This window comes from Sus scrofa, chromosome 9, assembly GCF_000003025.6.
Source record: "Sus scrofa isolate TJ Tabasco breed Duroc chromosome 9, Sscrofa11.1, whole genome shotgun sequence".
In the NCBI taxonomy this organism is placed as follows: Eukaryota; Metazoa; Chordata; class Mammalia; order Artiodactyla; family Suidae; genus Sus; species Sus scrofa.
In genome coordinates this window covers 72,079,672-72,105,881 of record NC_010451.4, presented here as the reverse complement: position 1 = coordinate 72,105,881, position 26,210 = coordinate 72,079,672, and the positions used below count along the sequence as shown (strand labels likewise).

The following is a 26,210-nucleotide window of genomic DNA, read 5'->3' as shown; positions in this document are numbered from 1 at the left end:
AGTGAGCTGTGGTGTAGGTCACAGATGCGGCTCAGATCTGCTGTTGCTGTGGCTCTGGCATAGGCTGGCGGCTACAGCTCCGATTCGACTCCTAGCCTGGGAACCTCCATATGCCGCAGGTGCTGCCCTAAAAAGACAAAACAAAACAAAACAAAACAAAACAAAAAAACAATAAAATTTATATGGAAACACAAAAGATGCCGAATAGCCTAAGCAATCTCGAGAAAGAAAAATGGAGCTGGAGGAATCAGGTTCCCTGACTTCAGACTATAATACAAAGCTACAATCATCAAAACAGTATGGTACTGGCACAAAAACAGAAATATAAATCAGTGGAATAGGACAGAAAGCCCAGAAATAAACACATGCACCTATGGTCAACTAATCTATAACATTAGTTTAGGAGGTGGATCTGAGAGGATATAGCTGTGATTTATTTCAGAGAGTGTTCTGTCTGTGTTTTCCTCTAAAAGTTTTATAGCATCTGGTCTTATATTTAGGTTTCTAATCCATTTTGAGTTTATCTTTGAGTATGGTATTAGAAAATATTATAATTTCATTCTTTTTCATGTAGCTGTCCAGTTTTCCCAACACCACTTATTAAAGAGACTTAATTTTCTCCATTGTTATTCTTGCTTCCTATGTTTGATAGGGATTGTGTTGAATCTGTAGATTGCCTTGGTAGTATACTCATTTTGACAATATTGATTCTTCCAATTCAAGGGCATGGCATATCTTTCCACCTGTTTGTGTCATTTTTGATTTCTTTCATCAGGGTCTTACAGTTTTCAGAGTACAGGTCTTTTGTTTACTTAGGTAGGTTTATTCTTAGGTATTTTATTCTTTTTGATGCAATGGTAAATGGGAAGTTTTCCCTAATTTGTCCTTCTGATCTTTCTCTGTTAGTATATAGAAATGCAGTAGGTTTCTGTGTATTAATTTTGTATCCTGCAACTTTACTAAATTCATTGATGAGCTCATGTCATATTCAAACACTGATAGATTTACTTCTTCCTTTTCAGTTTGGATTATTTTTATTTTTTTCTTCTCTGATTGCTGTGGCTAGGATTTCCAAAACTATACCAAATAAAAGTATCAAGAGTAGAAACCCTGGTCTTGTTTTTGATAATAGCAGGAATTCTTTCATCTTTTCCCCACTGAGAATGATGTTAGCTGTGAGTTTGTCATATATGGCCATTATTACGTTGAGGTAGGTTCCCTCTGTGTCCACTTTCTAGAGGGTTTTTAAATAAATGGGTATTGAATTTTGTCAAAAGATTTTTCTGTGTTTATTGAGATGATCATGTGGTTTTTATTCTTCAATTTGTTAATGTGGTGTATATATTGATTGATTTGCAGATATTAAAAAAAATCTTTGCATCCCTAGGATAATGGTGTGTGATCATGGTATGTGATCCTTTTAATGTATTGGTGGATTTGGTTTGCTAGCATTTTATTGAGGATTTTTACATCTATATTCATCGTTGACATTGGCCTATAATTTTCTTTTTTTTTTGTAGTATCTTTGGTTTTGGAATCAGGGTGATGGTGGCCTCATAGAATGAGTTTGGAGTGTTCTTTCCTCTGTAATTTTTTTGGAATAGTTTTGAAAAATATCTGTTGCAAAGGAGGCAAGAATGTGCAATGGAGAAAAAACAGTCTCTTTAATAAGAGGTGTCGGAAAAACTGGATAGGTACATTTTAAACAGTGAAATTAGAACACTAACACCATATACAAAAATCAACTCGAAATAGATTAAAGACCTTAGTGTAAGGCTGGAAATTATAAAACTTCTAAAAGAAAACAGAGGCAGAATACTCTGACATAAACTGTAGCAATTTTTTTTGGCTCTGTCTCCCAAAACAAAGGGAAAAAAAGCAAAAATAAACAAATGGGACACTTTTGTACAACAAAGGAACCATCTCCAAAACAAAAAGGTAACCTACTGAATGGGAGAAAACATGTGCAAATGATTTGACTGATAAGGGGTTAATATCCAGAATATATAAACAGTTCATACTATTCAACATAGTAAAACAAAAAATGGGCAGAAAACCGAAATAGACATTTTTCCAAAGAGGACATGCAGATGGCCAACAGGCACATGAAAATATGCTCAACATCATTAACCATCAGAGAAATGCACACATGTCAAAATGGCTATCAACAGAAAGAACATAATTAACAAGTGTTGACAAAGATGTAGGGAAAAGGGAAACCTCTTACACTGTTGGTGGGAATATAAATTGGGGCAGCCACTGTGGAAAACAGTATGGAAGTTTCTCAAAAAAATTAAAAATAGAATTACCATATGACTCAGCAATTCCACTTCTATATATATCTGAGAAAAGCAAAACCACTTATTCCAAAAGATACATGCACTCCAATGTTCACAGCTGAATTATTTACAATTGCTAAGATATAAGCAACTTAAGTGTCCATCAAGAGAAAAATGAATAAAGAAGATGTGGAATACACATACACAGACACACAGGAACACTACTCAGCCATAAAAAAAAAAAAAGGAAATTTTGTCATTTGCAACAACATGGTTGGACTTGTAGGATATTATGTTAACTGAAATAATCTGACAGAGAAAAACTACTCCACGATATCACTTTCCCCCCCATCCTCCCCTGTATGATATCATTTTTATGTGGAATCTAAAAAGAAATACAAACTGGTGACTATAGAAAAAAAAAGACAGATTCACAGATATAGAGAACAACTACTTGTTACCAGTGAGGAGAGTGGAGGGAGGAGGGGCTGTATGGGGGTAGGGTTTTAATGATACAGACTATTACATACAAAATAAGCTACAAGGACATACTGCATAGCATAGGGAATAGAGCCAATAATTTGACATAACTACAAATGGAATATAACCTTTAAACAATGTGAATCACTTTGTTGTACACCTGTAACTTATGTAATATTGTGTTGAACTGTAATATAATTTTTAAAAAATGTGATACACACACATACCAGAATATCATTCAACCATAAAAAAGAAGGAATCCTTGCTATTTGTGACAACATGGATGGACTTTGAGGGCATTATGTTAAGTGAAATAAGTCAAACAGAGAAAGACAGATACAATATGATCTCATTTGCATGTGGAATCTAAAAAAACCCCTAAACTCAGACGTCCAGAGAACAGATTAATGCTTGCCAGAGGCAGGGGATGGGGACGGTGGGAATGGATGAAGTCAGTCAAAAGGTACAAGGTTCCAATAATAAAATAAGTCAGTTCTGAGGATGTAGTGTACAGCATGGTAACCATTTATCATTTATTTGAAAGTTGCTAAGAGAGTAGGTCTTAAAAGTTCCTATCACAAGGAAAAAAATCTGTAACTGTGTGGTGGTGATGGATGTTATTCACACTTTTGTGGTAATTATTTCACAATATAAACAAATATCAAATCATTACGTTTCACATCTGAAACTAATATAATGTTATGTGTCAACTGTATCTCAATTTAAAAAATATATATATTTTGGAGTTCCCATCGTGGTTCAGCAGTTAAGGAAACCGACTGGCATCTATGAGGACATGGGTTCCGTCCCTGGCCTCGCTCAGTGGGTTAAGGTTCCAGCATTGCTCTGAGCTGTGGTGTAGGTTGCAGACATGGCTCAGATCCTGTGTTGCTGTGGTTGTGGCATATGCTGGGAGCTACAGCTCCAACTGGACCCATGGCCTGGGAACCTCCACCCTAAAAAACAAAAAACAAACAAACAAACAAAAAAACCACAAAAAAATACCATATTTTAAAATATATAGCTCAATGAAATTCCATACACAGAAAAAACTCCTATTTCAAGACCTTGATCAAGAAACAGGACATTCCCAGAAACCTTTTTATGCCCCTTTCCAATCACTTCTCTCCCTTGTGTCAACCAAGAGTAACTACTATCATGATTTCCAATAGTATGCCTTAAAAAATACGGTATGTCTTAAATGAAATCATGAAGTATATACCCTTTTGTGTCTGGCTTCTTTCACTCAACATTATGTTTGTGAAATTCACTCATATTATTCTATGTAGTCATAGACAATACAGTACATAGTCCATTATGTGAATACACTGTCTTTTATTTATTCTGCTGTTGATGGACATTTAATAGGAAAGCAATCATTTCTCTATGGTCAGATATTAAACTCTGTGTGAATTCAATCCTTTTAAATTTATTGGAAATGGCTTTATGGCTCAGCATATAAGCTATCTTGATAAACATATCAAATATTATTTTTAAAAGTGTTAGGTATAGTGATTTATGAATATCACATAGGTCCTGGTTGATAACCTTGTTGAAATCTTGTCTTTACTGGTATATTGTCTTGTTATGTTAGTTGCTTAGAGAGGGGCATTAAAATCTACAACTATGATTGTGGAATCGTATATATTTTGCTTTAACTGTCAATTTTCTTCATGTGTTTTGAAAAATTAGAAAAATATACATGTACGATTGTTGTAACTTTCAACTCTAATGAATTTTTATCATATTAAATGCCCTATGCCCCCTTTATCACTCATATATATATTTACTATCAATTTACTTTCAACATATCTATCTTTATATATGAAGTACAGCCCTTGTAGAAGAACCTGTCTATGTCTATCTAATGTTAGTAAAGCCACTCCAACTCTTTTGGTTAGTATTTGCATGGATATCTTTTTCTGTTCTTCAATGGCTAAAGCCAGAAAATACTGTTTCCCTGGTCTTTGAAGCTTAGCTCTAAGTTGGAGCACTTCAATGTTAAGCCAGGTCACCTGTGACTACCTCGGTCTTCTGCTTGTGTGAAGTCCTGAAATTCACCACAGGTGTAAAGCTGTTTCTCAGTTCTCTTCTGAGCATGTGTCCAATCCTCGATATGCTTATTGTATTCCTTTATCCCGAGGATTCACTGTGGCCTTTTGAGCCTTATTCCCCCAAGTAACTTCCTCTTTAGTCATCTCCTTCCTGAGTTTTTGGATCTGTTTGCTGCTTTCCCTGTCTGCTGTCCCTTGTCCCAGGTGGGCACAGACATGTTACAACAACAGCCACCAGAAAGGCTGCTCCTGCCTGAGTCAGGGGAGCAAAACAAAGGTCTCTGTGCCAGTCCCTTGAGGAACCAGAAGACAGAACAAAATGCAAAACCATGGTATTAAAAGAACAAGGTCCACATTAACTTTCTGGCCTCAGCAGGCTGCACCTGGAAGGTGGGCTTCCCTCCCTATGGCTGCTGCTGCTCTGCTAGGAAATGGAGGATGGTAGGGAGATGAATGCAAAATGATTAAACTCCAGAATTCTGAAAAAGCTGATTCTATCAGCCCTTTCAGCTTATGATTGTTTCAGGTAGAGGGGATAATTTCTTGAAAGGCCTACTCTGAATTTTCTGTGACATTCATTCTAGGTGTGGTTTTTGTGTGTATTTATATTGGTTGGATTTTACTGAGTTTCTGGTCTGTATATTCATGTATTTTACTGAATTTGGGGATGTGTCAACATTATTTCTTCAAAATTTTTTTCTGCTTCATTTTCTCTCTTCTTTTTCCAAGACTTTAATTACCTTTACATATTGTCCTACAAATCCCTAAAGCTCTGTGGGGGTATGTGTGTGTACTCAGAGTTTTAAGCATCTTGTATTGATCTGCCTTTAGGTTTTCTGACTTGTCTATCTCTATATTACTATTAATTCTGTCAAGTTAATTTTTAATTTCAGATATTGAAGTTTTCAGTTCTAGAATTTCCATTTATTTCTTTTTTATAATTTATGTTTACCCCCAAGAGTTCCTATTTTTTTAGTTATTATGAGAATATCTTTCTTTACCTTCTTGAACATCATTGTATTAGCTGCCTTAAAATTCTTATATGTTGACTACAACAACTGAGTCATTTTTTTCTCTTGGGAGTGAGGCACATTTTCATTTTTCTCTATTTTGAATCCTAAACTCTATAATTAATTCTATTTCTATGCAAAGAATGTTGATATTTGTTTTTGTTGCTATTGTTGCTTCATCGGGCACTTAAGTTACTGGACCAAAAACACAAACTCCTTCCCTGCGGTTGGCAGCTCCTTACATCTTATTTCAGTACTTTTAGCTATTAGCTGTTTGATATAGCAGTTATCTATTGATGTGTGAGAAATTTTGATGAAGTTTAGCTCTTTAAATTAATCAAACACTTTTTTCACACAGTTTCTGAGGGGCAGGAACCCAGGAGGTATTTAGCTGGCTTGTTCTATCTCAGAGTCCTGTATGAGATAGCTGCCAACCTGTGGGCTGGTGCTGCAGTCAGGCTTTATTAGGGCTGGTGGACTTGCTTCAAAGCTTATTTGTGTGGTTACTGGCAGCAGGCTTTAGCTCCTTGCTATATGAGCCTCTTTATGACATGGCAACTACTTTTTCCCAGAGCTAGTGATACCAGGGCAGAGAGAGAATATACACAAGTTAGAAGTAGCATAATTTCCACGAAGCAATGAGCAACGCTAGGACCCAGATATTGGTTTCTAAATACCTTTCTTCACTAAAAGGAACCAAGTTCCTTCATTTATGGCTAAAATAATATGACTATAAATATATAAATAGCATAAAGATAAACTGAGGCCAGCTCCTCTTGAAATGATTACAAATTCTTTGTCAATTATCACAGTTTTACATTTTATGCCAGGTTTATATTAAATTACGGTGGTTTTGAAAAAAGTATGTTTAGGGAAGTAGAGCTTAATCTCCACTCCTTGAAGGTTGGCCAGACTTAGTAACTCAGTTTTAAAGAGTGGATTATGGGGAGGAAAAAAATCTAAACATTATATTGGAGAAAGCTGGCAGGTACTATTTGAGCCAAGGGAGTAAGTATAACATGCTAATGATGTCTTGTAGATATCAGGTATCCCTGGTGTGATGAGAGGATTTCAAAATTCTTTCATAAACCAAAAGCCTCAGGCTATTCTTGAAAAAAATATAACAGATAAACTCATATTAAGGAATATTCTACAAAATACCCAATCAATACCCCTCAAAACCATCAAGGTCATAAAAAAACAAGGAAAGACTGAGAAATTGTCACATACCAGAAGACATAACTGAATGCAGAGTGCTATCCTAGAATCGATACTCAAACAGAAAAAGGACATTGATGGAAATACAATGGAATCCAAAAATGTCCAAAGATTTTTTTTAATAGTAATGAACCAATGTTTGTTTCTTGGATTTAACAAATGTAACAGGGGTAAACTAAAGTTAGATGAAGTGTATACAGAAACTCTATGGAGTTCCCACTGTTGTGAATGAGATCAGCGGTGTCTTGGGAGCGCTGGGATGGAGGTTTGATCCCCGGCCCGGCACAGTGGGTTAAGGATGTGGCATTGCTGCAGCTGTGGCTTAGGACGCAACTGCAGCTCGAATCTGATCCCTGGCTTGGGAGCTCCATATACCATGGGGAAGCCAAAAAATAAAAATAAAAAGTATATAGGAACTCTATACATTTTCTTCAACTTTTCTGCAAATATGAAATTATCCCAAATAAAAAGTTTATTTTAAAAATTATCATCACATCTACTCCGTGAAGTCCTTTCCTATAAGAAAAAAGCCTCCTATCTTAAGTTGTCATCCTCTGTGAGGAAAAGGAACTGTTTTTCTGTTTCTATACTTCCTCCTTTTCAATCCTAGCAAGTGAACAACAGTAAAAACTTAGAGAAGGATATAATTCAAAGATAAATTCAATCATAATTTTTTTTCTGCTAGGAAATAATCTGACAGCTCTGCCTAGTGGTATCTACAACCTATTTTCACTGAAGGAGATAAATTTTGATGATAACCCTTTGCTGAGACCTCCCATGGAAATCTGTAAAGGAAAGCAATTGTATACTATTGCCCGCTACCTTCAGAGGGCAGATGAAAGAGATGGTAGGTAATGAGTGACGACTGGCTAGCTTACAAGTCATTTTCTGGTACTACCTGTAAATTTTAAAATACTTTGCTTTAAATGGAGGTTTTCAGTCTGGCAGAGATATTACAATATTTATCATTTTCCATTTCCTGAAGGTTAGGAGTTTATTTTGATAATTCAAATTATTTAATCTGGATCTATACAATTTGAACCACTAAAAACAGGTAAATTTAAGTGGCCAGGTGAACTCCCTCCCACCTACTGGCCTCGATGCACTTAAACAGTCTTGTCATCATGGTTATGGCCAGACTCAGAGAATTCACATACAGATTTCATCAGTTCTGATCTGTACCACCATATGCAGTTGTTCTAAAAGTGCTATTTAGCCTTGTAGGAAGTTCACAGAGGTTTTCCACTGATGACGGTCACTATCTGACTCATTGTGATCACCTATCTGTAATCCTTGCAGAGTCTTCACTCCTTTTGTTCCTAAGTACTCCTTTGGTTGTCCCTGATTACTTCAGGGAGCAGGTAAATTGTCTTTTAATGTCCTTCCACTGAACCAGATAGAGACTGGTTTCTCTAAGCCTCTGGGATGGAAGTTTCACTGTCCAGTTCTTTCCCTGGGCCTGGGTTCCCAACAACTAAGCTTTTTCCTGGGACTATGACTTTGCTGCTCATTGTCAATTCTCAGAATAGATCCAGATTTGGATCCTCCAATTTAATTGAAGAAGTATTAAATAAATTCAATGATCCAGATTTGGGGGAAAAGAATATATACAACTGTTCCCCCAAATCATTCTATCATGTACCATGTGTCTGTAATCAGAATGCTTACAACAGCATAATCTCATAATATATTGTGATCATCACTAAAAACGCACAATCCTCTGTAAGCCACAGTATGCATGGCTACCATTCAAAAGCTTTTGCGGGACATGGACCTCATTGATGGAAGGAAGCTAAGAAATAAAATGAAAAGTCACAGTAGTCACCTCCTCTAACTTGCTATGCAAGTTGATTCTGCAAATTATCATAAAAAAGGGGTTCCCATCGTGGCTCAGTGGTTAATGAATCCGACTAGGAACCATGAGGTTGCAGGTTCAATCCCTGGCCTTGCTCAGTGGGTTAAGGATCAGGTGTTGCTGTGAGCTGTGGTGTAGGTTGCAGACGTGGCTGGAATCCTGTGTTGCTGTGGCTCTGGCATAGGCTGGCGGCTACAGCTCCGATTCAACCCCTAGCCTGGGAAGCTCCATATGCTGTGGGAGCAGCCCAAGAAATGGCAAAAAGACAATAAATAAATAAAACCAGCTTTAAAAAATTGTCATAAAAAAGAATATTTAGCAATAACTTTATTTCTATAAAACAAAGCTTTCAGGGGTTTCTAAGGATCTATGAAGTATTCCTGTTAGGTAATAGTACTTTAGAGAAAGGCTCTCTAAAGTACATGACTCAAGTTCCTTGTTAAAATTCTGTTACTCAAGTTCCTAAGGAAGGAAGATTCATATGGTTCTAGCCTCTATGGGTAAAGTTCAGTGGACAATGGCAACAGATCAAAGTCAGCAAAAACAAGAGCATCCAAGCCATTTATCTCCTTCCTTTATTCCCAAAGGGACTTCATACTGCAGGCTTGGCATCCAGAGAGACTGAAAGGAAGTCATCATGGGAGATGTATTTATTCTGCAATGAACTAAAATTTCACTTGGGAGATTGGATTTTCATTTATATCATTAATATACAGTCTAGCCTGGGGGATCAATGGTATGAATAAAAATTTAAAAACAGAAAGATGGGAACTATATCTAGTCACTTATGATGGAGCATGATAATGTGAGAAGAAAGAATGTAAACATGTATTTGTGACTGGGTCATCTTGTTGTACAGTAGAAAATTGACAGAACACTGTAAACCAACTATAGCGGAAAAAATTAAAATTAAAAAATTAAAAATAACAGAAAGAATAGAACATATGTGAGATGATTACAGAGAGGTATTAGATTGCTAGTTCTTGAAAATTCCCAAATTACCCTCGTTAACAAAAAATAGATTTAATTCAAATTACCTAGAAGCTTTTTTTAAAAAAACTAAAACCCGGGAGTTCCTGTCGTGGCGCAGTGGTTAACGAATCTGACTAGGAACCATGAGGTTGCGGGTTCGGTCCCTGCCCTTGCTCAGTGGGTTAACGATCTGGCGTTGCCGTGAGCTGTGGTGTAGGTTGCAGATGTGGCTAGGATCCCGCGTTGCTGTGGCTCTGGCATAGGCTGGCAGCTACAGCTCCAATTAGACCCCTAGCCTGACCTCCATATGCCGCGGGAGCGGCCCAAGAAATGGCAAAAAGACAAAAAGACAAAAAAAAAAAAAAAAAAAAAAAAAAAAAAACTAAAACCCCTCTACTTATATGTAAGCCAACATTCATTAAATAAGTCACTTGAATATAAAATAAGCATATATACACTATATTTATAGTGAATTTAAACTTGGTTTCTCAGAATGGTACCCAAAGAAGCATATTAAAAAGCCAGAATTGAAGAAAGGAGTTAAATTCATTTCAAATCCTGAAAGAATTAAAGGGTTTGTGGATCACTTTGAAGTTGTTTATAATATCTTTTTAAATAGCCATTTTATGTTATTTATTTTAGGGTTATTCAGATTTTAGAATAAATGGAACAAATGGTTCAAATTCTGGTTTGTACATTAGGTTTGCATTTTGCTTTTCAATTTTACTTGACATATGCATCTTATAGGAGCACAGAAGTAAAAAATCTAGCTATAATATTAACTCAAAATAGAGTATGTTTTTCAAAAGAGATGGCCTAAATTTTCTTTTATGTTCAAATGTAGAGAAAATCTTAGAGAAGATCTTCAAGATAGTTGCCACAAATATTACAGAAACAAATTTTGAATTTTTGTGTCAAAAATTAAACTTGACCATCTCAGAGACTGATAAGTCTACAATGAGGTATGTATAAATGACAACATGTGGTCTAAGCTTATTCTCATGTTCTGATTTATATCATATTGATATTACATAGTTTTGAAGCATTCATATTAACATGACCTCTAATCTGCAGTAAAGGACTGATGTTGGTTTATTATATATTTGAGATCTACGTGGGTATAGTAGTAGTTTTAGAGCAAGTAGTCTGAAGACAGACTGCTTGGCTTTAAATCCCAACTAGTTTTGTGACCTTGGACAAGTCCTTTAACTTCTTCATGCCTGTTTCTTCACCAGCAAAATGGACAGACAACTAAGAAAGCTGTCATGAGGTGAAGTTAGAAAGAATGTAATACTGTAGCAGTAATATACTGGTTTATAGTAAATAATCTGCAATTATTTTGACATCTTGAGTAAAACTCTCTTAGAATCAAATATTAATTGACTCGTTGATTTTCTACAAGGAAAAAAGGGATGGCATGGAATTAACATTCATTTACTATGTATGTGCCAAACTGCTAAATTTTTATATAGACTATCTTTACCAGTTAATTTAATCCTCACTTCAATCTGAAAAATTGGTTTTAAAAACCTATATACAATCCTGATGTAGTTTAAAACAATGTTCTTAACTGATAATTAAAATAATAATTATTTAAACTTATTTTCAGCACTGTTTCATTAAGGGAGAAAGTTCACCAATTACTTGATCGGTGGAAAATGGAAAATAACTTATCAGTAACCGCTGCTGCTCTAAGAGACCAACTAACTCGGGCACTAACTATGATTGGAGCATATGAAATTATGGACAAAATAACAGCTTTAAAACTTTTTACACGTGCAATTAAGTTCTGAATAGTGTCTCCATAATATGTGCTTATGATGCACTTGTATAACTGAAACAGATGTAAAAGAATTGCATGCCATGTCTCTTTTCAAGGATTCCTAAGAGATAATGACAATTTATGGCTACCACACTAGTGCCATCCTAATAAAATATTATAGACACCATTTGTGTATTTTTCTATTGCCTTGGAATTGTGATAATTATTTTTTAAAAGAAATATTTCCATTTAAAAATTATTTTATATGCTTTTATACAACCCAAGATTTATAGGTAATAAGGTCATTAGTAACTTTCATTGTAGTCAGAAAGCAGAGCAATTTCTTCTTAGATGCTGGCTTAGAAACTGAAATGAAAGTACTGTCCCTACTGTTACTGTATTATAAATTGGATAGCCCTGTTAAACATAAGCCCAGGCCAGCATCAGTAATCCTCTAGTTTGTCTGGACTGATGGAGTGACCATCTCGTCTTGCTTGTCATGCATGCCATTCTCCCTCTTTTTTTTTTTTTTTTTTTCCATGTCCATGGCAGGCAGAAGTTCCCAGGCCAGGGACTGAACCCATACCACAATAGTGATAATGCCAGACACTTAACATGCTATGCCACCAGGAAATTTAGCCTCTTTCCTTCTTCTGCTGTCAAAACCCATCTTTTACATGAGGAACCCATTTCACATATTTTAGGTGGAGCTGACCTTCTTCCCCTTCCCCTGTAGCCATGAATACCAAGGTATTTTACCAATATAACTATAGGGACTGATTCAGGGAAAACCATTTGATTCAAGTCAGGATATTAAGAATTTCACTTGGCTTTTATAAAGCAAAGGAAACCATAAACAAAACAAAGAGGCAACCTATAGAATGGGATAAAATATTTGCAAAAGATACAATGACAAGGGCTTAATCTCCAAAATATACAAGCAACTCAGACAAACAACAACAACAAAACAAACAACCCCATTGAAAAATGGGCAGAAGACCTAAATAGACATTTCTCCAAAGAAGACAGAGAGATGGCCAGTAGGCACATGAAAAGATGCTCATCATTGCTAATTATCAGAGAAATGCAAATCAAAACTATAATGAAGTACCACCTCACACCAGTCAGAATGGCCATCATTAATCAGTCTACAAATAAGAAAAGCTAGAGGGGGTGTGGAGAAAAGGGAACCCCCTTACACTGTTGGTGGTAATGTAAATTGGTACAACTACTACGGAAAACAGTACAGAGGTTCCTCAGAAAACTAAATATAGATCTGCCATATGATCCAGAAATCCCATTCTTGGGTGTATATCCATGCACCAAAATACCAGATGTATATCCATGCATCAAAAAGGTACATGCACCCGTGTGTTCATTGCAGCACTACTTAAATAGGCAAGACATGGAAATAACCTAAATGTTCATTGACAGAGGAATGGATTAAGAAGATGTGGTACATATATACAATGGAATACTACTCAGCCATAAAAAGAACAAAATAATGCCATTTGCAGCAAAATGGATGCAACTGAGATTATCATACCAAGTGAAATAAGTCAGAAAGAGAAAGACAAATACCATATGATATCACTTATATGTGGAATCTTAAATATGGCACAAATGAACTTATCTACAAAGCAGGACACAGACATAGAGAACAGACTTGTGGTTGCCAAGGGGGAAGGAGGGAGGGAAGTGTGTGGGAGTTAGGGGTTAGTAGATGCAAACTATTACATGTGGAATGGAAAAACAACAAGGTCCTACTGTATAGCACAGGGAACTATATCCAATCTCCTGGGGCAGACCATGATGGAAGCTAAAATTTTTTTAAAAAGATGGTAACTGGGTCACTGTGCTGTACAGCAGAAAATAGCACAACATTATAACTCAACTATACTTTGATTTTTAAAAAGCAAAAAGCAATTTCACTTGGACTTCTCAGTAGTTACCAGGCAAGATGCACTCTTTATGCTGGTAGGTTATGAATCTTGGAATCTTGGTCTGTCATACACAGATTATGGTAGTCTGTCTGAGAGCTGGAGAGAGAGAGAGAGAGAGAGAGAGAAAAATCCAGCTAGTCAAGGTTCTCCAGAGAAACAGAGCCAACAGGGTATGTGTGTGTACATATATATACACACATAAATATAGATATATAGGAGGATATTTACTACAGAGATTGGTCTACACAGTTACGGAAAATGAGGATTTGCACGATTTGCCATCTGCAAACCATAGAACCAGAAAAGCTGGTGGATTAATTGAGTCCAAGGCCAGAGGCCTAAGAACCAGAACCACCAGTGTCCAATGGCAGAGGAGATGGATATCTCATCTCAAAAAGAATCTGCTTGGCCTTTTTGGACCATTTGGCCCCAATGGTTTGGGTGATACCTGCTAGACTGCTGCGAGTTTACCTTTTATTCAGACTACTGAATCAAATGCTAATCTTTTCTAGAAACATCTTACAGATAACACACTTACGGGGTTTCATCAGCTATCTGGGGTTTCCTTTAGTCAAGCTGACACAAAATTATCATACCAGCCACATCTGAAATTAATGGTACATTCCACTTTTCACTCACTTAAGCTGGTATGACCTGGGTTTCCACAATTTTGAATGGATGAAGACCTAATACGAGTGGTTGAAAATATTCTAGACACAGTACAGTTTTTTGTTGACTTTATAAAATAATTTTCTACTTGAAAGATGCAGTAAACTTTGTGATGTGAGACTAAATTAAATAAAGGACTTAGTTCTTCAGGTTGGATTTAAACACTGTACATTTTATCATGTTCTTGGTTGTTTTAGAAGTGTAACATGAATTTTGGTTCACAACCATAACACTTATGTCTCCAATCCTCCTGTATTTTTAAACTTCTTCCACTATGGATAAGAGAATCTAAGGATTTATATCAGCTTATGAACAGCTATTATTAATGTTCTCAACTGATGGCAAGATATTTCCATAGAACATTAAAATGGGAAGGATCTTAGAAATGGTCTATCATTTTACAAATAAGAAAATTAAGACCTAGAATAATTAAGTGATATAAGCCAGCTTCTCTACCCTTCCTTCAGAGATAAAGACATAAAGACCTGATAATTCTTTAGATGAAACTTTTGTCTGAAGTTAGAGAAAGAGAAAAAAAAGAAGAAAGCAAGATAACATCAACAGTGAAAGCACTTTCATTGTACCTACCCAGTTCTCATCATCTCTTGCCAAACTGCTAGAATAACCTTTTAAACAAATGTCCTATTCTATGGACTCATCCAAACCACTCTGTATATTGCTGCCAGATTTATCTTTTTAAAACCATAGATCTAATCATAGCAACTTCATGATCAAAATTTTAAAGTATTTCTTTTATAGCCTAAATTATTCTTTCCCTTGCTAGTCTCCAATCAAGCTAAGGTATTCAAACTCTTCAAATATGCTATGAACGCTCACTCTCTCTTCTGCATTTACTGTTCTTTCTACAGAGAACATGTTCTCCTTTTCTTTGAGAAGCTACCTCTCCTGACAAATTTCCACACATCTTCCCTAAGACTTAGCCCAGATCATATCCACTCCCCTCCCCCTAAAATCAAATGTTGGAACAATGATAAAATTTGCAATGTAATTACAAAAATGTCTATAAAATGATAGCTATGAGAATCCACTTCCTTAATTATCAAGTTCTGCATGTATTATACAATAGTATTCATAAAATTAGTAATGAAAGAATAAAAGCAATTTGAAATCATCATATGTTAGAGCAGAACATAACTGAAAGACCAAGTACGTAACAGCTATGACAGGTGAAAATTAAATCTCTAATATAGCAGCAATATTAAATGCTGTAGTTAGGTGTGTGCTTATGCTGGTGTACGACAGAATCTGTCTCTTTGCAACTGGACTTCTTTATTTTTGATGAGCTTGATATCATATCAATACCTTAGAAACTGATGTCTAGATCCTGAAAATTTTCCATCAAAAATTTCTTGTATAGTTATATTTTCTTTGGCCACACACATGGCATATAGATGTTTCCAGGCCAGGGGTCCAATCCCTGATGCAGAGAAAATGCCAATCCTTAACCCACTGTGCCACAGTGGGAACTCCTACATTTTGTTTTTAATCAGTCTGACAACTTTAGCTTTTTTAAAAACTATAGTTGATTTATAGTGCTTCTTCAAGTTCGGTTACACAGCAAAGTGTCCCAGTCATACACAGTTCCCTTCTGTGCTGTACAGTAGGACAATTTTAGCTTTTTGATTTGAGTATTTAGTCCATTTAATTTAATTACTGATATTTGTGGTGGCTTTTTTAGATATATTCACATACCATAAGATTCATCCTTCTAAAGTGTATAGTTAGGTGAGTTGTTCAAACTTCACTACTAACTTCAGAATATTTTCATCACTCCACAAAGAAACTCCAGGCCCATTAGCAGTCACTCTCCATTTCTCCTTCCTAGCTTCTGGCAACTAATAATTTGTTCCTGTCTCTATGGATTTGCCACTCTACATGTTTCATATAAATGGAATCACATAATGTATGGCCTCTTGTTGGAGCATGCATCAACATTCATCCCATTTTATGATTAAATAATATTCCATTGTATAAATATATCCATTATGCTTATCCATCAGTTGATGGAAATTTGGGTAGCCTCCACATTTTAGTTGCTATGAACATTAACTTACAAGTTTTTGTTTAAACATCTTTTAAAAAATTATTTGGGGTATATAACTAGAAGTAGAATTGCTGGATCATATGATAGAACTATGCTTTTTGAGGCACCATCAAACGGTTTTCCACCGTGGTTCAATTTCTATTCTCATCAGCAATATATAAAAGTTTCAATCTTTCCACATTTTCTCCAATACTTATTTTCATTAAAAATTTGTTTTTTACTATATACATCCCAGTGTGACGTGGTATCTCATCATGATTTTGATTTGCAGTTGCCTCATGGTTAAGGAGCATCTTTTCATGTGCTTATTGGCCATTCATATATTTTCTTTGGAGACTTATCTATTCATATCCTTTGCCTATTTTTAACTGAGTTATACTTGTCTTCTATACTGAGTTGTAATAGCTCTTTTTATAGTCTAGATAAAAGTCTTTTTTCAAATGTATGATTTACAAAATTTTTCTCCCATTCTGAGGGCCGCTTTTTCATTTTCTTGGTGTCCTTTGAAGTATAAAAGTTTTTGATTTTGATTAAGTCCAATTTATCTACTTTTTTGTTGCTTGTGCTTTAGGTGTTACATATACAGCTGCATTTCTTTAATAAATGCTCCATGGATTGCTGACAGGCTTTAGTTAGCTTTCAAAATTCTGAAAAAATTGATTTGACATTTTGTTTTGGAGGGGAGAATTTTAGGAACTTTTGACTGCATTTTCACTATCACCCAATATATTTAGTTTTATATCTACCATCTTGCTATATGTTTTATCATCTGTTTTGTGTTTATTCTCTTGATCTGTTTTAATTTGATCATTTTTTCTATTAAATTTTTTTGCTATTCTTTTAGACATTATGTTAGACATCACAACTAATGGATAGCAAAACTATATGGATAGCAAAATACACACTGTTATTTTTTACCAATTTCTGTATAATGCAAAGATCTAAAACTCCTTAATGCATGTTCTCCCTTTTTCAGTTGTTGTGTTGTTATTATGCATTTAATTCTGTATATGAAACTGGTTAACTTTATAATTAAGTCAATAAATATATTCATATATACCAGTTTATGTTTCTCAGTGTACATTCCTTTCTACATTTCTACCATCTATCTGGAATCATTTTTCTCCTGCCTAAAGAGCTCCTGCCTAAAGAGCTTAAATATTTATTTTAATTCAAATTTTCTCATGATGAATTTTCTGTATATTTGACCAAAAATAGCTTGGCCTTCAGGAATGCATTTTAATAATGTTAGCACATTAGTTCTTATATGCTTCTCTAGGTAACCACTCAATTGTTCTTGGCTCTCCCAAAACTAAAAAGGTTCAAGAATCCCATCTCTCCTCAGAGGAGTTTTTTGTACTACATTCAGGCTGCCTAGTTATCTTGCAACCACAGCTCTCTAACAGTTTCCAAAGAAGGTTATGACTTTAGAAATTTTTTCCTCTGGAGTTTGGATTTAAGATGGGGCAATATTCTCATGTGATTTTCTTCATCCTGAATAGAAGCAGAACTCCTAGTTTCTTCATACATTATTCCTAGAATGCTTTTCCATCACTTTGCTTAAAAAATTATAATAATATTGGCTTTGGGCCAGTGCCTTCTGCAAGAACCAAAGAGCAGGATGACTTAGTTGAAGTTTTCTTTTTCTTTTTTTTTTTTTTCCTTTATTTTGAGACCCTTAGTTTATGTTTCTTCTCAGTCTCCCATATAGTAGTGACTGCTTAAGGTCCTAAATATACCCTCTTCTTTAGGTCTCTTCTGAGTAATCTCTATCCTACTTTTCCTTGTCTTGAGCAAATTAATTTTTTTATAGTTTGTAACTAGAGCCTTGTGTAAATCTTAATGTCCTTGCTTTGCAAATTTGTGTCCTCTGTCAAAATCTCTATTAATTTTTGTATTCTTGCTGATAGTCTCTCAGAAAATAATCTTATTGTACCCCTAGGCAACGGCTCTGCTTGTGGATGATGCTGATACTTTAACTTTTCCACATTATTCTCTTTTCCACTAATGCTATGCATTCTAGCCTCAATTATGGCAACATTCTTCCTTCCTTCATTTAATCTTATCTTTAACATAAACAACACAGAGGAGGTGATTAAGCCTCCTCAAAGTCAGGCTGGCACAATGCTTTCATCACGTTTCCACAGCTTTTCAAAAGTCAGGTAGGTGTTTGTGTTTGCTTCCAGCTATCCCCTATCCTTTATAGAACACATACCCCAAAGCATAGTGGCTAGCATGCATGTATAATTTTCTTTTTTTTTTTTTTTGTCTTTTTTCTGTTGTTGTTTTTTGTTGTTGTTGTTGCTATTTCTTGGGCCGCTCACGCGGCATATGGAGGTTCCCAGGCTAGGGGTTGAATCGGAGCTGCAGCCACCGGCCTACGCCAGAGCCACAGCAACGCAGGATCCGAGCCGCGTCTGCAACCTACACCACAGCTCACGGCAACGCCGGATCGTTAACCCACTGAGCAAGGGCAGGGACCGAACCCGCAACCTCATGGTTCCTAGTTGGATTCGTTAACCACTGCGCCATGACGGGAACTCCGTCAGTTCTTTTGATAACAACCATCCTAATGGATATGAGGTGGTATTTCACTGTGGTCTTGGTTCACATTTACCTAATGATTAGTGATGTTAAACATCTTTTCATGTGCTTATTGGCTATTTATACATATTTAAGAAATGTCAAATCTTTTGCTTATTTTTTTAAATAGGGTTTTTGGATAGAATTTGTATATTCAGGAGTATCCCTAAAATATTTTAGCCAGTGATATGTGTGTGTGTGTGTGTGTGTGTATGCATTTATATTTTCTACAATTAAAAACCCATTTCTAAAATGTGATATATTTAATCTATGTGGAGTTCCCATTGTGGCTCAGTGGAAATGAATCTGACTAGGGACTGTGAGGTTGCATGTTCGATCCCTAGCCTTGCTCAGTGGGTTAGGGATCCGGTGTTGCTGTGAGCTGTGGTGTAGGTTGCAGATGAGGCTCAGATCCCGCGTTGCTGTGGCTCTGGCAAAGGTTGGTGGCTACAGCTCCAATTAGACCCCTAGCCTGGGAACCTCCATATGCCGAGGGTGTGGCCCTAAAAAGGACAAAAGACAAAAAAAAAAAAAAGTGATATATTTAATCTATATTTACATACTATGTTACCAATGAAAACACATTTCTCATATTCCCTATATAAGTTAGCAAAGCCTTTGGTACCTAGCTTTTAGTAGCTGACTCTGGAGTATGGCCTTCCTGATTCAAATTCTAGCTGACTGCACTGATAATTAAATTCCATATTGTAGCAATTGCCCACATGTATACTAAAACATAATGTGACAATGCTGTGTTGAAATATTTTAAATTTAAGTTAAATCACATACATCATAGCAAAAAGCTCTATATGTGATTCTGTGGCTACACCACTGACCTTTCTCTCAATCCACCTTGCTCAGTCACATTTGCTACCTATTCAGTTTTTTGAACTAGCTAATTTGCCCATTCCTGACCCAGGGTCTTTACACTTGTTCCTTCTGCCTAGAACACTCTTCCTTTTGATTCTCTCATGGATTTTCCTTTTCACTATCCAGATCTCAGTTCTAATGTCACTTCCTTAATTAAACCTTCCTGGACTTCCACATTAAAAATAGCTCCTTTTCCCCCAAGTCTTTCTCAAACTGCCCTGCTTATCTTGCACTTACATATTTATTAGCTCCATGAGAAGAAAGACTGTCTTTTTATTTGCACTGTGTACCTAGTACCAAGATGAATGTTTTGGTATATAGAAAGAGCTCAATAAGTATTATTTTACTATTTAAGTGATTGAATGAATACCCATTGTGACAAGTGTTAGAATTGAGATAAAAAGAAAGCATTTAGAGAACACAGAGTGCTTGCTTCGGCAGCACATATACTAAAATTGGAATGATACAGAGATTAGCATGGCCCCTGCGCAAGGATGACAACCAAATTCGTTTTTTTTGTTGTTGTTGTTGTTTGTATTTTTGCCTTTTCTAGGGCTGCTTCCCGCAGCATATGGAGGAGGTTCCCAGGCTAGCGGTCTACTTGGAGCTGTAGCCGCTGGCCTACACCAGAGCCACTGCAACGCAGGATCCAAGCCGCGTCTGTGACCTACACCATAACTCACAGCAACGCCAGATCCCCAACCCACTCAGCGAGGCCAGGGATCGAACCTGAAGAAACCTCATGGTTCCTAGTCGGATTCATTAACCACTGCACCACAACGGGAACTCCAAATTTTTTCTTTTTTTTTTTTTTTTGTCTTTCTCTAAGGCCACACCCGAGGCATATGGAGGTTCCCAGGCTTGGGGTCTAATCTGAGCAGAGTCTGAGACCTACAACACAGCTCACAGCAATGTCGGATCCTTAACCCTCTGAGCAAGGCAAGGGATTGAACCCGCAACCTCATGCTTCCTAGGCAGATTCCTTAACCGCTGAGCCATGACGGGAACTCCCAAGCGTTCCATATTTTTTGAACGTTTCCACAGAAAAGAAAATCATAGACTTGGAGAATAGACTTGTGGCTGCCCGGGGGGAGATGGAGGGAGGGATAGGGAACCTGGGGTTAACGGATCAAACTATTACTCTTGGAATGGATTTACAGTAAGATTCTGCTGTGTAGCATTGAGAACTATGTCCAGATACTTACATTGCAACACAATAATGGAAGGAAAAAGTATGTATACATGTATGCGTAACTTGGTCCCCAAGCTGTACAGTGGGGCGGGGGGGGGGAAGAGCACACAGAAGGAATACAACAAATCATGATGCCAGAACAGGTTGCTTGGGGTAGATGAGAACTGTCCCGAACAATTGTCCTGATAAGAAGTATATTAGTTAACATGGGCTGCCATAACAAAGTATTACAGATGGGGAGTAACAATAGCAATTTATTTCTCATGCTTCTAGATACTGGGAAGTCCAAGATCAAGATGCTGGCTGATTTGGTTCCTAGTAAGAGCTCTTTTCCTGGCCTGTGGCTAGCTGCCTTACACTATGTCCTCAAGTGATGGCAAGAGCAAGCTCTATCTCTTCATTTTCTTATAAGGACATGGCACTAACAGATTAGGGCCCCACCCTTATGATCTTATTTAACCATTATCACCTCCTCACAGGCTTTATCTGCAAATAGTCACATTGGGGTTGGAACTTCAACATAAACATTCAATCCATAACAGGAAGCTATATAAAGGAAGGCGAGCACTGTTGAAAGACACTCCTCCATGAGTGTCCATATACTCCTAAGCATTCTGCTGGGAATGCTAAGGATGAGGGCACTGCAAGGTGCAGTGCTAGGCCAGTGAAGTGAGGGATTCACTCCAGCTCTGCCTTATTTCCCTTAGAAGGACCAAGCACAGGCGAGGAAAGGGCAGAATTTCCTTCCTTTTTAAGACTGAAAAATATTCCATTGTATCTATATACCACATTTTGCTTAATCATTATCCACTGATGAACATTTGAGAGGCTTCCATGTTTTAGCTACTGCAAATAATGCTGGTATAAACAATGGGAAACTACTTCTCTCTGTATAATCATGTATATTGACCAACTCAGTTAAGAGCAGGGAAGTTTGTGTAAATTTAGCCAGAAGTGTTTAGGAAAATGCTTAGAAAAATCTTTCTCTTCCGTTGTCCCAGAGCTGAGAAATGTTTGTCCTTGGAGTGTGTATTTGGTCCAGTAACTTACCAGACAACTATAGGAGAAATGAAGATTTACATTTCACTTCTCACTAGTTTAGACATATCAAATGGGAAAGTTTTGCTCAACTGCCTTGTACTAAGAAACTCAGACTTATGGAAATGTTTTGTGGAACTGTGTCCTGTGAATTGCCTCACTGTGGCTGGGGTGGAGTTTGGGTGTGAGTTGAGCTGTGATTCCTAGGGTAAAATTAATCTCTGTGGGTAGGAGTTAGAGTTTTCCTAAATGGAGGCTGTTTTTTTACAGTAGGGATTAAAGAAAGCTCCTTTACAGAGAAACAGAGAAGTAAATTTAAACAGGACAACTAGATACTGCTGTGTCCATGAAGAGAACTCCCAATCCCCATGAAATGTTCATTGATTTATTCTTTTCCTTTGACTTTAGAAATAGTCATATTTAGCATTTGGTTTTAATTTTTCTCATGGGTATTAAAGTTTATTTTGTTATCAATAATCCTTCAGTAAAGTTGTAAAGGTAAAGTCATATGTCGGTAGTGTGTGGGATTTTAAGGGAATTTAAATTTTAAGGGAAACATCCTTTATGTCAGAGAGCACAATCTTATGAAGGAATTATGGGAAAGTGAGGAGAGGCTCAAGGCTGAGCAGAGAGGGCAAGAGCTGTTTGGAAAAATGGTGCAATCTATACTAATTCAGGGGTCATCTTAATACAATCCTCCTCCCCCTCCAAAATACATAAACAGAAGATTACGGAAAGGGAAAAAAAGTTTTAAGAAATTATCCTAGATTATTTTCATTCAAGCATCTTATTTTTTAAATAAACATTAAAAATATTTAAAGAAAGAAACTTTGATCACAGACATTTCATTTACCACTCAGCATTTCTGTACATTCTTTGGTTACAATAAGGAATCAAGTTTAATTTCAACAATATCAAGAGAGTGGTCTGATGACAAGTTTGGGCAGCACAGGAAAAAGCTGAATTACCACACTCAACTAATAACATAATAGGGGTGAATCCATGGTAAACCAAAAATCTCCCTTTTCATTTTGTTGTGCTTCTGAAACATCACCTTGGAAAACTCATATTAAAATAACAATAACTGTGGTTACATAATGGAACTACCTTCAAGTTTTAATGAATAATAGATTTTTCTTTAAAATGATCTCACAAGGAAGTAGTACTGGTGGTATGGAACTGGTTCCACAGAGAACAAAAATTGAAAATCTCACACATATTGTATCCTAGGTCAGCAGTTTTCAAACTTTTTGGTCTCAGTACTCTTTTCACAATCTTAAAAATTATTAAGAACTCTAAAGAACTTTAGAAAATATGGGTTATATCTATAAAAATTTATGGTACTACAATTAGAGAAATGAAAATGTTAATTTATTAGAAATAACAATACCATGTTAACATAATGCATTTTTATGAACACAGGTATATTTTCAAAAACAAAAAGGTGGCAGTGTTTTAGATTTTTGCCAATCTCATTAATGCCTGGCTTAGTAGAAGGGAGCTAAATTTTCACATGTGCTTCATTATTCAATCTATTGTGTAATCTATCTATATTGCTTTGATTGAAGTACATTAAGATAACATGGCTTCACACAGATGAATAGTTGGAAAGTGAGGAATATTTTACTAACTTTCCCAGATAATCACAGATATTCTTCACAAGCGGTTGTATCTTAAAAGTTAGTTGTAATGTAGAATCTGAAACTATATCAATGAACTCTCTGTATTCTGTTATACGAAAATGGACTGGTCTAAATTGTACTTTGGATGTTTCACGCACACATGATTTTGTAACATCATGCACTGGTCATTTGAAGATACTGTCTCCTCTAATTATGAAAAGACTCAGTATATTGACACATTTTAATCTACAAACTCTACTTGTTAACACATTTTCCTCTGTAGAAAAGTCTCAGAATTAGTAAGTTGTCAAGTTCACAGTGGTAGATATAAGATTTCTAAAATCTTTAGTTTTTATTTTAAAGCTTTAATTTTATCAGTGACAACAAATACTGCCAGTGGTTTTCCCTGAAAGGAGAGGCTAACTTTGGGGCTGACTTCAAGAAAATATTTGGGGGAGCTCCCGTTGTGGCGCAGCAGAAATGAATCTGACTAGTATCCATGAGGATGGGGATTGGATTCCTGACCTCGCTTAGGTCAGGAATCAGGCATTGCCATGAGCTACGGAGCAGGCTGCAGACACAGCTTGGATCCCGCCTTGCTGAGGCTGTGGCTGGCAGCTGCAGCTCCAATTCTACCCCTAACCTTGGAACTTCCATATGCTGCAGGTGCAGCCGTAAAAAGACCCCCTCCCCTCCAAAAAAATCTGTCAAAATCCCACATCTGAATGACCAAAGTTTGTCACTTGTTCTTTCAAGCAAAAATGCTATTCTGTGAAAACAGCGGCTAGTTAAAAATACATGCACTCAATACCTAAACTTTAATAAAAGTAATGCTCGCAATTTCATCAAGGACATTCTTAAATGAAATGGGCAATTTTTTTGATTGCAAGTACATGACTGAGAATAATGACTACTACAGTTTGGTGCGACTTGTCAATGATTTGTGCTAAGGCCCCAGAAGTTTTATTTACTATTGATCTGACACTATCACTGCAAAAACTAGCAGTAAAGAACCCAGTAATAGTTGGTTGCCCCCTCCCCTCCACTCCCATACCTGAAGCACATGGAAATTCCCTGGCTAGGGGGTCGAATCTGAGCCACCACTGCGGCCTACACCAGAGTTGTGGCAAGTGTATCTTTAACCCACTGCCCTGGACCTCAGGGATGGAAACTGCACAAAAGAGAGAAGCTGTGGAGACAACAACTGATCCCTGACCGATTGCACCAGTGGCAACTCCAAATAACAGCATTATTATAAACAGCTTTGAGTTTGCAGACTCTCTGAAAGGGTCCTGGAGATCCCAGGATTGTGAAACCACACTTGGTGAACTGCTATGGTAGGTATGCAGAATATAAAAACAAGACACCACCCCTATATTCTGAAGTTCATCTTGTAACAGAGGAAACCTATAGAGATGATTACAACACAGCTTTAATGATAGAAGAAATGGCAGCAGTCTGGAGGATAAAGACAAGCGTGGCAGTGGAGATCAGGTAGCATTCCTGCAGTAATGCAGACAAGCAATGAGGAGGACCTGAGCTAAGGAGGTGGCACAAGAATGGAGAGAACTTTTTTTTTTTTGCTTTCTAGGGCCACACCTGAGGCATATGGAAGTTCTCAGGCTAGGAATCCAATCAGAGCTGCAGCTGCCCACCTACATCACCAATCAAGAGATTCTGGCCACATATGCCACCTACACCAAAGCTCAGCAAGGCCCTATACTTAACCCACTGAAAGAGGCCAGGGGTCAAACCCACATCCTCATGGATACTAGTCGGGTTCATAATCGGCTGAACCATAACAGGAACGCCTGGAAAAACTTTTAAGGCGGTGGAATTACAGGACCTGGCGACTGATCAGCCATGAGGACCAGAGGAATAGGGCAATTTTGTGGGCGGTGCTGCCTTTCCTGAGAGGCACTGCAGGAGGAGCAAGGCGGAGATTTACGTTTAGTTTGGCATCAACTTTGAGTGTCAGATCTCCAGCCAGCGGTGTCACAACAGGCAATTAGCTATTACCGCTTCTTCCAAGAGGGCCTTGCCGAGTTTTCTCACTCCCTGCCGAATCCTCAGTGCCTAGCACGACACCTAGCTCTTAACGCTGATTAAATAAAGAAACGAATCTGGTCGGGAGTCTGTGACAGTCATCTAAAAGGAGGGTTCCATTTGGCAGTCATTTTCTATACATGTTCATTTGAAACCACAGGAGAGGATGAAACCAGCTCGACTGTAATCATAGGATTTAACTCCCGCTTAAAAACCTTTCTGGTCCTAAAAAGCTAGAATAATTGTCGTTCTTGGGAAATGTTGCCTGAAATAGGTGACGACGGCCTTGAACATTAAAGTTGGTTCGGAAAACCTGTTTTTGTATAACGCAGAATACTCAACAAGCGAGACTTGTTACCTTGAAGCGCGCTTTTGAACATCTATCAGACTGGTTTTACCCGGGGTGAGGTGGGACTGACATCAAATGTCCCACCTTTCAGTGTCTGGACGGCGTCTTTCACAAACTCCATTTTCATAAAACGTAGAGACTCCCCCAAATCCCAGGAAGCAGCCCAGGAGCAGGTTCGGCTGTGGCGGGTCCGCGCGCCCGGG

At 37.1% G+C, this 26,210-nt stretch overlaps 1 protein-coding gene and 1 long non-coding RNA gene across 2 annotated transcripts in view; one reads left to right on the top strand and one right to left on the bottom strand.

Annotated features, from left to right (window-relative positions):
- Nucleotides 1-11,661, top strand: part of LRRD1 (leucine rich repeats and death domain containing 1) — a 48,719-nt gene extending 37,058 nt beyond the window's left edge. The window contains exons 4-6 of the mRNA XM_021102378.1: nt 7,727-7,888; nt 10,713-10,830; nt 11,478-11,661. Of these exons, the coding sequence (XP_020958037.1) occupies nt 7,727-7,888; nt 10,713-10,830; nt 11,478-11,661 (464 nt within the window). The remainder of the gene's footprint in view (nt 1-7,726; nt 7,889-10,712; nt 10,831-11,477) is intronic.
- The window catches only part of LOC102158687, an 81,552-nt gene extending 55,399 nt beyond the window's left edge, over nt 1-26,153 (bottom strand). The window contains exons 1-2 of the long non-coding RNA XR_002347031.1: nt 26,017-26,153; nt 13,583-13,669 (exon numbers count right to left, since the gene is read on the bottom strand). This is a non-coding gene — a long non-coding RNA (uncharacterized LOC102158687). The remainder of the gene's footprint in view (nt 1-13,582; nt 13,670-26,016) is intronic.